The sequence below is a fragment of the Penicillium atrosanguineum genome (assembly GCF_028827265.1).
Source record: "Penicillium atrosanguineum strain IBT 20685 chromosome Unknown utg000003l_segment0_segment0, whole genome shotgun sequence".
In the NCBI taxonomy this organism is placed as follows: domain Eukaryota; kingdom Fungi; phylum Ascomycota; class Eurotiomycetes; order Eurotiales; family Aspergillaceae; genus Penicillium; species Penicillium atrosanguineum.
In genome coordinates, this window is record NW_026623135.1 from 2,382,624 (window position 1) to 2,394,051 (window position 11,428).

The 11,428-nt window shown below is 50.9% G+C and overlaps 4 protein-coding genes across 4 annotated transcripts; 1 reads left to right on the forward strand and 3 right to left on the reverse strand.

Moving 5' to 3' along the window:
* Positions 1-464: 464 nt before the first annotated feature.
* On the reverse strand, positions 465-2,349 carry N7443_004326 (putative general stress response protein Whi2; the record flags this gene model as incomplete). Its single annotated transcript, XM_056884382.1, has 7 exons — positions 465-485; positions 538-802; positions 855-1,204; positions 1,265-1,400; positions 1,454-1,490; positions 1,555-2,057; positions 2,342-2,349. 7 exons carry the CDS (start codon positions 2,347-2,349, stop codon positions 465-467), a joined length of 1,320 nt encoding a protein of 439 aa, XP_056742660.1.
* Positions 2,350-2,841: 492 nt separating this feature from the next.
* On the reverse strand, positions 2,842-5,104 carry N7443_004327 (dipeptidyl-peptidase III; the record flags this gene model as incomplete). Its single annotated transcript, XM_056884383.1, has 3 exons — positions 2,842-3,957; positions 4,015-4,894; positions 4,977-5,104. 3 exons carry the CDS (start codon positions 5,102-5,104, stop codon positions 2,842-2,844), a joined length of 2,124 nt encoding a protein of 707 aa, XP_056742661.1.
* Positions 5,105-5,577: 473 nt separating this feature from the next.
* On the reverse strand, positions 5,578-8,285 carry N7443_004328 (putative protein kinase Scy1; the record flags this gene model as incomplete). Its single annotated transcript, XM_056884384.1, has 2 exons — positions 5,578-6,797; positions 6,851-8,285. 2 exons carry the CDS (start codon positions 8,283-8,285, stop codon positions 5,578-5,580), a joined length of 2,655 nt encoding a protein of 884 aa, XP_056742662.1.
* A 975-nt stretch (positions 8,286-9,260) lies between these two features.
* On the forward strand, positions 9,261-10,668 carry N7443_004329 (branched-chain amino acid aminotransferase, cytosolic; the record flags this gene model as incomplete). Its single annotated transcript, XM_056884385.1, has 4 exons — positions 9,261-9,498; positions 9,556-9,853; positions 9,905-10,603; positions 10,656-10,668. The coding sequence occupies 4 exons, from the start codon at positions 9,261-9,263 to the stop codon at positions 10,666-10,668; spliced, it is 1,248 nt and encodes a 415-aa protein (XP_056742663.1).
* Positions 10,669-11,428: the final 760 nt, after the last annotated feature.

The window sequence follows — 11,428 nt, forward strand, 5'->3', positions numbered from 1 at the left end:
CACGGATGGAGATTGCTTTCACTGATGGGATTCTTTTGCGCCGTCGCGTTTTGCCCGATCGAGACAGGCCCATTCCCAAATCACGTGATTATGCCTCAGGCCACTACAGACTAGAGGAAGCTGCATGAAATACTGGTTGGTTTATCGATTTCGAAATTTGAGAAAAAAAGGTTGGCCTTAATGATTGTTTCATTCATTTGTATGTTCATCACGGCCCAATAATCTGTTGCTGAGAATGTTCAACTAATATAGAAAGTATACCATAGGAGGTCGAGAAAGACACCAAACTGCAAAGTACGCCAGCCCTGCTGTGGAAAGGAAAGACACGAAACAGACAAGTAAACGGACTGGAGCTGTCGCACAAAGACAGTGTAGGTAGAAAAGAGAGACGACAAAGGTCGAGGTACAGGACCAAGATCTGGGTATAGATACAAATGCAGGAGCAAAAACAAATTGCGAGTTGATCATCGGAGTCCGATGACGCTCTGAAAAGTAGTTAGCAACAAGTGCATAGATGGAGAGAATATTATTTCTTACCATTTCCAGAGTCCAGACCCTCCGAATCCAAACTTTGACTTGGCCCTCCACACCTTCTACGTTGTCCAAATCAACACCTTCCCACCAGCAACGACGGGCGGGTTTTCTCCAGAAGAGAAGGAGCTTTTGAGCCATGCCGACGGCATTGTTGGTCGAAAGATCACCTCGAATATCAGTGCGAAGCTTGGCGAGGGCAAGACTGCAGATGACTGCCTTGTTGGGCTCCGGGGCCCGGTGCCCCCACTGGTCTTCGCGATCGAATCCACTAATCAAGATATTAGTGATTGTCCTTGGCAACCAAGAGAAATCGAGCTTACCCAGCGGTCAGCATTTCAATGAGGTGCTGCTCAGTCGAGCCAACCTCTTCGCTCTTACGTAGCCCAGAAAAGATACCATCCTGCTTCAACAGCGCGCGGCCAGCAGCGCGCTTGACCTCCAGCATTTCCTCATGACCGATCTCTGGTCGTGGCGGAATGACATAGAAATCAAGGTCTTCGCGAAGGACGATGATTCCGGCGCGATCTTGGAGCATATCCCGCGCGGAATTTTGCATCGCGTCTGGAATTTCCAAATCCGGTGACGTTGATGCCGAAGGAAGCGATGATGGAATAGACTGAGCCACAGAGCGGAAGAAATCGAGCATGTATTGAAGCGATGCCGGATCGTACTAGACACTGTCAGATTGGAAGACCCTTGAGGCCATAATGTAATGTTGGTTTTCACTCACATCAACAGGGTAGATGTCCCCCTCGTGGAATCCGCCCATATGTCCATCAGGAAGAAGACCATTCGGGAAGAGAGAAAGCAGGACGAATTCAGGCAACGTCAAGAGCTCGTCGCGGGAAAGTGTAAACCGGGTACCCCTTTGCATCGAATCAGTATGGTGTTCAATTTGGGGCATATAGGGAGCTTCTACCGGAGATCGAGAGTGATGTGCTCATCTCCACCGATATCTGAGCGTCAAAACGAGGTTAATCCAGGCGGCCTAATAAGGGTTCGAAGGATAGGCGCTCATACCTCCGAGTGTATTGATAGGTGGCCCTCCGGTCTGCTGGACCTGGGTGATGATGCTTGAAGCACCTCCCGCAGCAGCCATTACGTAGGTAAATGACTCTAGTGGGCTATAACCTTCGGTGTACGGTGGTGGCGGTTCCCCGTCGTCTGTATTTTTTCCAGGCCCGTCGCCCTTTGGCTCGGAGAAGGAGGCTTTCGTGTCTGCGACAACTGACGACGAGGTGGCCGACTCGAGGGGCTCCTCGACAGGTGGTGGCGGCGCGAAAGCTGGGAGCGAAGCTGGTCCAGACTCGGAAACCTTGGGCTGGTTGAGCTCGTTTGAAGGCGAGGCACAGAAGAGTGAGGAGAAAGGTGGAGGTCCGAGAGAGAAGGAGGTTGAGGGAGACGCTTGGGACGGGGAGTGCGGTGGGGGAGCAGTGTAGGAGTCGTCCTCCACGAGGGAGTCGGCAGGAGAAGGCACGCACGCCGTGGTTGTTAGCGAGAGACGAGTTTCGTCCGACACGGTGCTAGTGCGAAGAGATCAGATCCAATCGCGCGATGCGGTTGATCTGATGGGGTTCGGGACTAGGTCCAAGTGGTCCGTTTGACGGTGAGCGAACGGAATTCACGTCCGTGAATCATGCAAGAGATTCAAACCAAACTAATCATCCAGTCAAACAGTGGAGTAGTGGGTAATTCGACAGTGGTTGGAGAACTTGGGGGAAAGCTGGGAGGGGAAAGGAGCGGCGCTTACAAGGCGACGGCGAGCCCATCACCGCCTCGTGTGATTTCATCTGGCCAACGGTATCACACATACATGGCTTTGATTCAAGAGAAGTATATAAACATGTTTTAATATCACTGATCTTATTTTCAAGGAGCCGACTGACTACTACAAGAATTTCGTAATTTATCGAGCATCCTTCGCTCCTTTGGACGAATACCGTTGTTGTCCAGTCCCGACCACGCTATCTTGGAGCGCCAATAGGGGGTCCACCAGAAAAGACCACGGAATCAACTTAGAAATTTATCTCGACACCGTTGAATACCTGATTTCTTTCTTTCTTTCTTTCTAACCCATTCACAGAGAAGTAAAAAGTATACACGAAAAGATCAAGTAAAAACAGTAGGGTATGATCTGGTTTTCGTCCCATCGTCCCGAGGCGGACAGTAACGATTGCTTAGTTATTAGATGTGTATGTTATAGCCTCTTTTCGTGAGAAGCTACTAGATTGAACAGTTTAAGCTAAACCAATGCTTGGTAAGACCTTGACGTGCATTTTTTGCCTACTGGCCACTATGTCCATAATTTTAGACCTTGCGGTCCACAAAGCTCTGGATCAGACCCTCCAAAGTAGGCTCGTATTCCTTCAGAGTCACTTTGTCACCCTCCAGGATCGTGTTGGCCTGGACAAAGACCTTGCGAGGGACCTTGTTCTTCAGGACAATCTCACGGACCTGGCTACCCCACCAGCTGTCGACTGAGGTGATCTCATCGTACATGCCCTTGCCTGCCACGACATCCGCTGTACTCTTGTACACATGCAGCTTCTGCAGATATCTCTCAACGGCCGGTCGTCCGTGGGTCAAGATCTTGGACCGGTCCAGATGAATCTCAAGATCGGAAAGATCCTCCTTAGTATATGAAAGCTTGACAAAGTCATCGCCAGCATCCAGGAAGGTACGGAGAATGCTGTATCGCGCCTGCATGTGAGCTTGTCCCCACTTCTGGGTCTTGGGGTCCCAGAACTCCAAGGCCACTAGACCTGCGCGGGCCATTGAGAGGTAGGACGCAAAGAGAACATCACCGGCCTCACTAGCCATGTCTTCTTTGCCGTCACCGAAGCCGAAAATTTTCAGGATGCTGAAGTCACAGCCGAGCACCATGGCAACACACTCCGCACGACATTCTTCGTACGACGAAGCAATGGCGCCGAAAACCGAGCTCCATGTCTGGCCGGGCTTGTACCAGGTTGACACAGGCTTGTTCGTCACAGGGCTAATAGGCGGGTTGGAAATATCAAAATTGTACTCTCCTGGGGTTGTCTCCTGCAGCAACTTGCCAGTTCCATGGCCAAGAAGTTCATGGATACCGACCTGAACTTCAAATGCCGGGTCACGGCATCGGCGATAAACCTCCTGGTCTTTCTCGGAAATGAAAGGAATGGGCTCATTGGGTGCCTTCGCGCTGAGGACATTGCCCAGAGAAACATTCTTGAAGCCAAGGTTCTGTCGAATGTCATCATAATTGGGGAGGTTGATACCAGCCGGGAGACCAGAGCATGCAAAGCTGAGAACCTCGAGCGAGGTGAAATCCGGGCTGAGGAAAGTGTCTTTCTCGAAATCCTTACCCCAGGGAAGCTTGGGGATCATGCTTTCCGCGCTGTCGACTAGCGAGCCAAAGGCTCGTGTGCGCTCGAGGTTCACCTATTGAAATCAGCGAACGAAACTAACCAAGAAAAAGAGACCACTGGAAAGTCTTACAAGAGCAACAAAGCCCTCCCACTCTCCGCGCACACCATGGGGGTCACGGTAGGTCTCCACGAATCCCAGGTTTGTCTCCAAAGCAGGCTTCTGGTCTTTGACCCAGATGCGCTGGCTCTCCTTACATGCTTCAATAGAGCCTGCACCGAACGAAAGAGCGTACGCATCCAGCATCTTCTTCTGGTTATCATTCGCCGCGTTACGCTCCGCTAGCTTGATGTTGTGGGCAATCTTGGACATCTCCTCTTGGTAATCACCAAAGACGAGGCGCAGCGTCTTCCCTTTCAAGCTGCCCTCCAGCTCAAAGGTCTTGGCCTCGCCGAGATCACGATCCCTCACTGGGGGGTTGGTCACACCAGAGGCAATGAGAAGTTCAAAGTCGCCTGAAGCTGTCTTGCGCAGTCTCGTGTTCTCTAACGCCAGTCCCTTCTTCTCCATCAGGTCACCAACCGCCGTGATATCCTCTTTGGAGATCGAGGGCGAGTCGGGATAATAGGTAGTCATATGGCCATCTGTTGGATATCCGAGATGCATCATGGACTGTTCACTTGTCTCATAAATACCACGTCCAGTAGTGCTAGCCTTCTGGTAAGCCGCCTTCGTCTCCGAAGTGGCAGATGACAGAGCTTCCAGAGCAGAGGCGGGAAGCCGAGGAATGAACTTGGAATCACCGAAGCCTTTATAGTTGCCACAGTTACCCAAGAACTGTGCGCTATATTCGAGGAAGAAACGGAGGTGCTCGGCGCTGACCTGGGTCTTCTGAGCCAGACTGTTCCAGTCGCCATTGCAGGCGCGGTGAAGGGCGAGGATGAGGTCGTAAATAGGTTCGGACTCCGGAGAAACCTGGCGCAGTGTGACACGAGTACCCTCGAATGCGGCCCTAAAGGATAGTCCTCAGTAGTTAGCTCAAGTTTTGTGATGTGAAGGCGGCTGTCGGCGCATGGGCGCCTTGAACAACATACCGGCTCATGTAATGGGCATATTTTCGCAGTGTCTCATCTTTGAGGGTATCAAAGTGCGTCTTGATTTCCAGCCGCACCACTGAAGGTGGTGAATCGGCCAAATAGTGTTGCTTAACGTTGGCATCCATGGTGGGTGTTCGACGCGAAAGGGATAGGGAGAATTGTTTGGAGGGGCGGGAGAATTGGACTGAGAAGTGACAGAGGGGTAGCGGAGGTAACGCGGAGCTCCGAATAAGCGACAGACGCGGCGAGATGCCACGCATGGAGTGCATGGAGAGAGTGTAGCTATGACATAGGGGGAATTGTACCAATTGTACCAATTGTACAATTGCTCCTTTGCTCCACACTTGGCAGTGCGCACCAATACTCTTTCGGGTTGGTGATGGTGGATCGTTCATCCCACTTAGTATTATTCGATGACTTTCAACTGGATTCTACACATATTGACACACCTAGATCATTATGTAGGTACTGATATTGTCCTCTACTTCCTATCTATGTACTCTGTGACCGCTAGCAAATTGCGCCAGGTTGGGTATAACTGCAATCGCTGAGAGTTTTCATCAGTAATAAGAATCATATGATCAGAGCGATTGCGCTTTTACAACAAGCTCTCGTATTTATCCAATCCCGACCTTGGTGTTGGTGGTTGAGGCTGCGGTGAGGGCTGTGTTTGGAATGGCGATGATTTCACATTCATGCCCGTGGAAGAAGATCTCATAGCATTGCTCGAGCCCATTCCACCTGGCGGAGGAGCAATCGAGAATGCGGAGTAGTTGGATGATTGCTGTGATTGGGACGGAGACATCGGGATGTTCGATGCCATACCAGTCAGTGATCCCAAAGAGGGACTGGGCTGAACGCCCCAATTTGGCGAGGATGGTTGCATCGTAGGGAACGATGGGGCTGCAGGAGCGGCTTGTGATGCAGGCTGGAGGGATGGGAAAGAGCTCAGCTTTTGATCCGGGGTGATAGAACGGAAGCCAAGCTGGTTTGAAGCCCCGCCTGGACCTGTTGTTAAGCTGTTGTTCGACCACGAAAACGAAGGCGACATGCTTGGCCGTTTGGTTGCAGGTTCGGGCTCCATGCTACCCCAGACATCCATGTCATTGCCATTTGCAGGCGCCGCACTCTTCCCGAGGACGAGACGCTCAAAATTGTTTTTAGCACTGTCCATATCGGGAGAGTTAAGATCTGTCGCCGCCTGGGAGTGACCATTGTTGCCATTCTGGAAACCACTTGACTCTCCTCCAGAAGAAAGCTCTTGCAGTTTTCTCGTCTGCTCGTTTTCTATCTTAGCCGAAAGAGATTTGATCAATACCATAAATTCGTTGAATTGACCAAGATTGAGAAGTGGACCGAGACTGAAGCTCCAGAGAATCGGCAAGACTTCGAGGGCAAGGAAATCGGTGTCAGCAATCTTGCCAACCTGGCGGAAGACTTTCAATGCAGCCACCATCACTGACGGCTCTTTCGTTTTGATTCCTTTTAAGGATGGGACCAGTTTCTCCTGAATGGTGTACTTGTCCAGAATAGAAGACTTGGCTGTTTTGCTAGGCTTGACTACACCAGTGAGATCATCTTCATTCCCGTCAAAGTCATCAGCAGAGCCACCGCACAGCACACTGAAAGCCTCGAGACTGCGAACCTTGATGGCAAGGCTACTGGTGCGACTGAAAGTGCTAGCAATGGGAGGAAACACTTCGTTCTTCACAGTGCTAAAGTCGAGAACCGGAAGCACCACGGGGAGGCACTTGATGGCGGCATCTACCAAGGAGTGCGTTGGGGAGTCCAATCCAAGTCGGATCAACGGTAAAATGTCTGATTCCGGATATTAGCATAGTGACAACAGCATTGTGCAGAGATGAACTTACCATCTTTAAATTCCATCCCCGAGCAGTTTTCGGCAATAAGTTTCATGTTGTCCAGAACCACCATAAGACCTGCATCCTTCTTCGAGTCGCGTTCTTGAGCCCCTTTCCCAGCTGTTCCAAAAACTTCTTTGAGCCGAGGAACTATTTTCTCAGGGAAGGTGCGGCGTCCATTGGGGATCCGCTGGAGGATCCCAAAGATATTTTGCAGTAAAAGCGACAGGAGCTCGCGGTCTTTCATTTCATCCAGAAGAGCCCCTAATAGCTTCCTTTCCAACACCGATGCAGGGAAATCAGGAAGAACCCGCTGCAAGCCACGTAAAAATTGAGATTTCTCATTGGGGTTCTTAGCTGGCAGTGATTCTAAGAAGCGAATCGTGGAGACCAGCACGTTATCAAAATACTGGGACTGTTGAAACTCTCGAGCATTCATCCGCTGCGCAGCTCTTCTTGTGATCAATCTGGGCAAGACATGGGACAGAAGGTCTCGAGGGATTGGGTTTGAGCAAAGGAAACTATTGCCCTGAGAAGGAGTGGTCGATGGCGTACTTATAAGCTTCTTGTAGGTAGACAAGTTTGAGTGCGTTTGAAGCGGGGAGACATGGGGATAATTATAAAGAGCAATGATTATGAGACCCAGAGAGAAAAGGTCAGCAGAGGATGACACATTAGAGTCCAGAGCAAAATCCGGAGATGTGTAATCCATGTTGAGCTGAACCGAAGCGGGGAGTCTTGGATCCTGGTAGAGTACCTCGGAGACAGCCAACGGCGGCAATGATGAACGAGATTCTGAGGAGTCAGGAGGTCCTGCGAACCCGAGTCCGGAGATTTTCCAGTCAGATTTGGCATTGATATAGATGGCTTCTGGGTTCAAATTGCCATGCACAAGGCCCGCGGACTCGTGGAGGAATTCGAGACCCTTGGCCACCTGAAGCAGCCCTTTTTGGATTTCCAATTCATCAATCTCAAAGTCTCGTCTCCTCCGTGTTCCATCGGCCTGCTCGGCCATATATCGACTTGAGCGCGAACTAGCACCGGCATTATTCTGATCGCTCTTTTCTAACAGAAGCCCGGAAAGCGAGGCCGTGAGCGGTTCTGTAGCAAACATGAGGCCACCGCTGCGAGTTTCTTCGACTGGCTCCAGCACTTGGAGGATGGAGGGATGCCTCAGTCGAGCGAGGTTGCTGGCTTCGCGCTTGAGCCGCTCGATCACATCTTCCTGCAGTTTCTTTGACCCAGAGCCTGAGCGGGAACCGAATCCCCCAGGCCGTGGCTCAAGAACCTTGCGATCAAATATAAACACGGACGCCGGTGTTCCTGTGGACTTTTTCTTCGCATCGTGGATTTTCCAGGGGCCGGAGAATACGGTGGGGCTGGGGGAGATTTGGTAGTTGGCGGAGATGTTGGAGCTGAAAGACTTCAGAGCGGACGAGAACATGATGTAGTTGAATGCGCAGAGGGGGCGCACGGCGATCGTAATTCGTTTCACAGTGTCGTGGGAGGGGTCTCTGTAAGCGGCATGACATTCAAGGAATTGGAGACTATGGAGAGGTTATCGCGCAAGACCCGGCAACAATTGTAGACCCCAATTAGATCTGCAGTCGGTTTGAGTCCAATATCAAGTGAAAACACGGCACCTTTAAAGCCACCGAGGCGCGTGAATCGATAACAGCCTAACCACGCTCCTATCGGGTAAGGTCACGTGCATACAGCTCCCAATGTCATGTGATATCCCCGCTTTGCACCAGCCCAGCAGTGGATGCCTGAGTTTCCAGTCCCTGTGGTCCGTTAGTCGTAGGACTGACCGTCCCAAGCTCCTGCCCAAGATCCGCCACTTTCCTAAAAACCCCCTCCTTACGCCTCTATCCATGATCCAGTCTTACTCTCTCAGACTCCCATATAACATTGAGTAACTTCCTTCACGACCGCAGCAGTGAGAAGACTGATAATCAGCCTGCCCCTAGACCCAGTAGATGAAGATTTCATAGCTTGAAAGGGCTAAGACTCTTACTATGTAGTATTCACGATACTCTAACAGCCCAGTCAACAACGGCTAGAGCTCCTGAGGATGGAAATAGTCAAAAGAAGCGACGACTTTCTTAATATACTATCATTGCTGTTCTACTTCCTTACTTCATTAATGCCTACTCCTTCAAGTGGCTCATTCCCTAGGCCACATGAAGTAGATCCGAAGTCGGCGGGTCTCCCTGATCTACAAGCTGTGATTGGTGTGATTAGAGCATCGGCGGCTGAGTCACAGCATCTGGGGCGGGCGGTGAACATGCATGGTCCTCTTCTAGCCGCGTCGGAGTTGGACCAGGGCTCCGCAGAAATATTGTTCTGCGGAGTCATCTTGGGTCTAATTACCGTCCACTTTCACCTACTCATCGGTGACAACCATTCCTCCCCAGCCATGAGATCATTCCAGCAATTGACTCGCAGCAAGGCTCTCGCCGGCCTTGCTACCCCTCGGATCCTGCCATCTCGCACAATCGCGTCCACTCAATTATGGCAGCGGAGCTTCAATGCTTCGGCCGCCGCGGCTTCGCAGCTTTCTGCTTTGGACGCTTCCAAGTTGACCGTGACCAAGACGAGCACACCGAAGGAGCTTACTCCGAACAAGGACCTGGTCTTTGGCAAGACATTCACCGGTATGAATGCCTATCTCGATTCTACTATGCGCGATTTCTGATCAGGGCTGTTTCTAGACCACATGCTCACCATTGAGTGGACTGCTGCTGATGGATGGCACACTCCCCAAATCGTCCCCTACCAGAACCTCAGCCTGGACCCGTCCACCTGTGTGTTCCACTACGCCTTCGAGTGCTTCGAGGGAATGAAGGCATATAAAGATAACAATGGAGGAATCCGCCTGTTCCGTCCCAACAAGAACATGGAACGCCTGAACAAGTCTTCTGCGCGCATTGCTCTTCCTACCTTTGATGGCGAGGCCTTGACCAAGCTGATTGGCGAATTTGTGAAGCTGGACGACCGCTTCATCCCGGAGTCAGTCGATGCCCCCCTGTTATTATGCTGATCCTATACTAACTATCATAGTGCTCGCGGTTACTCCCTGTACCTGCGCCCTACCATGATTGGTACTCAGAAGACTCTGGGCGTTGGACCTCCCGGCTCCGCCCTTCTGTTCGTCATCGCTAGCCCCGTCGGACCCTACTACCCCACTGGCTTCAAGGCCATCTCTCTGGAGGCCACCGACTACGCTGTCCGTGCCTGGCCCGGTGGTGTCGGTGACAAGAAGCTCGGTGCCAACTATGCCCCTTGCATTCTGCCCCAGCTTGAGGCCGCTTCCCGCGGCTTCCAGCAGAATCTGTGGCTCTTCGGCGAGGAAGAGTACGTGACCGAGGTCGGCACAATGAACCTCTTCATCGCACTTAAGGATAAAGAGACCGGCCAGAAGGAGCTGATCACTGCGCCTCTTGATGGTACCATCCTTGAGGGTGTTACCAGAGATTCGGTGCTCGCTCTTGCCCGTGAGAGACTTGAGCCTCAGGGCTGGAAGATCTCGGAGCGTAAGATTCGCATGTCCGACGTTGCCAAGGCCGCCGAGGAAGGTCGCATGATCGAGGTCTTCGGAGCCGGCACTGCCGCCATCGTCAGCCCAGTCCGCAACATCAGCTATCAAGGCAAGATGGTTGACTGCGGCTTGAAGGAGAATGAGGAGGCTGGTGATATTGCTCTTCAGATGAAGACCTGGATCGAGAGTATCCAGTATGGAGATGAGCAACACCCCTGGAGGTAAGCCACACATCGAAAAGGATGCAGATCATATGTACTAATTATTACTCAGCTACACGATTTAAACGGATACCGGTACATCTTATAGGTTAGAGACATGTTTTGTGTCTGTCTGGTCTGGTTACTTTTTTGTGGATTTGTTTGACTCTTTGCCTTGACATGAGTATTATGGCATTTGCTTTCTAGCATTGACGATTGAAAAGCGGATTTTCTCCGTTTTTGGAATGAGAGCCTTTTGTTCAAATTTCTTCCCGTGATGTCTTAAAAGTCTTCTCGTGTCATTTCTTTCGGGCTATCTACTAGCATCTAGATTCATCCACGGCGGCTTTGCATTATCGGCATCTGTTCTTCTGGATTCCTGTAGATACTCCATTTCTCATCGTGGAAATATAATCCGGGAAGTCCATTTCAATTATCACTTATAGAAGTAGCGGGCAATACTTCATTTTAGCCGCTCCGATTCCATGAGCAAAATGCCCATTGGAGCGAATTTTGAAAAGAGGCTTATGTAGGTGCAGCCCACAAGTGAGTTACATGTTTCAAGAGAAGTGGCAAGGAACACAAACAAAACTCAAGTGCTCACGAGTGGTGGAATAGTGGATCTTGGTCATTATGCGACTGTCAAATTCTACGCTGTACGACGTGTTGTGTCCTCTGTACCTCCGGGTAAATATTGAAAGCCTTAGCCAGAACCCCCTTCAGATTGACCAGAAAAACTTATGGCCAGAATATGACCTGAAAGAGAAGCCACTTATGCTTGAGTCTTGTAGGAAATATTGTCTAATTGTAGGCCGATATTGCTTCCTGGTCATGCAACGTGAACAC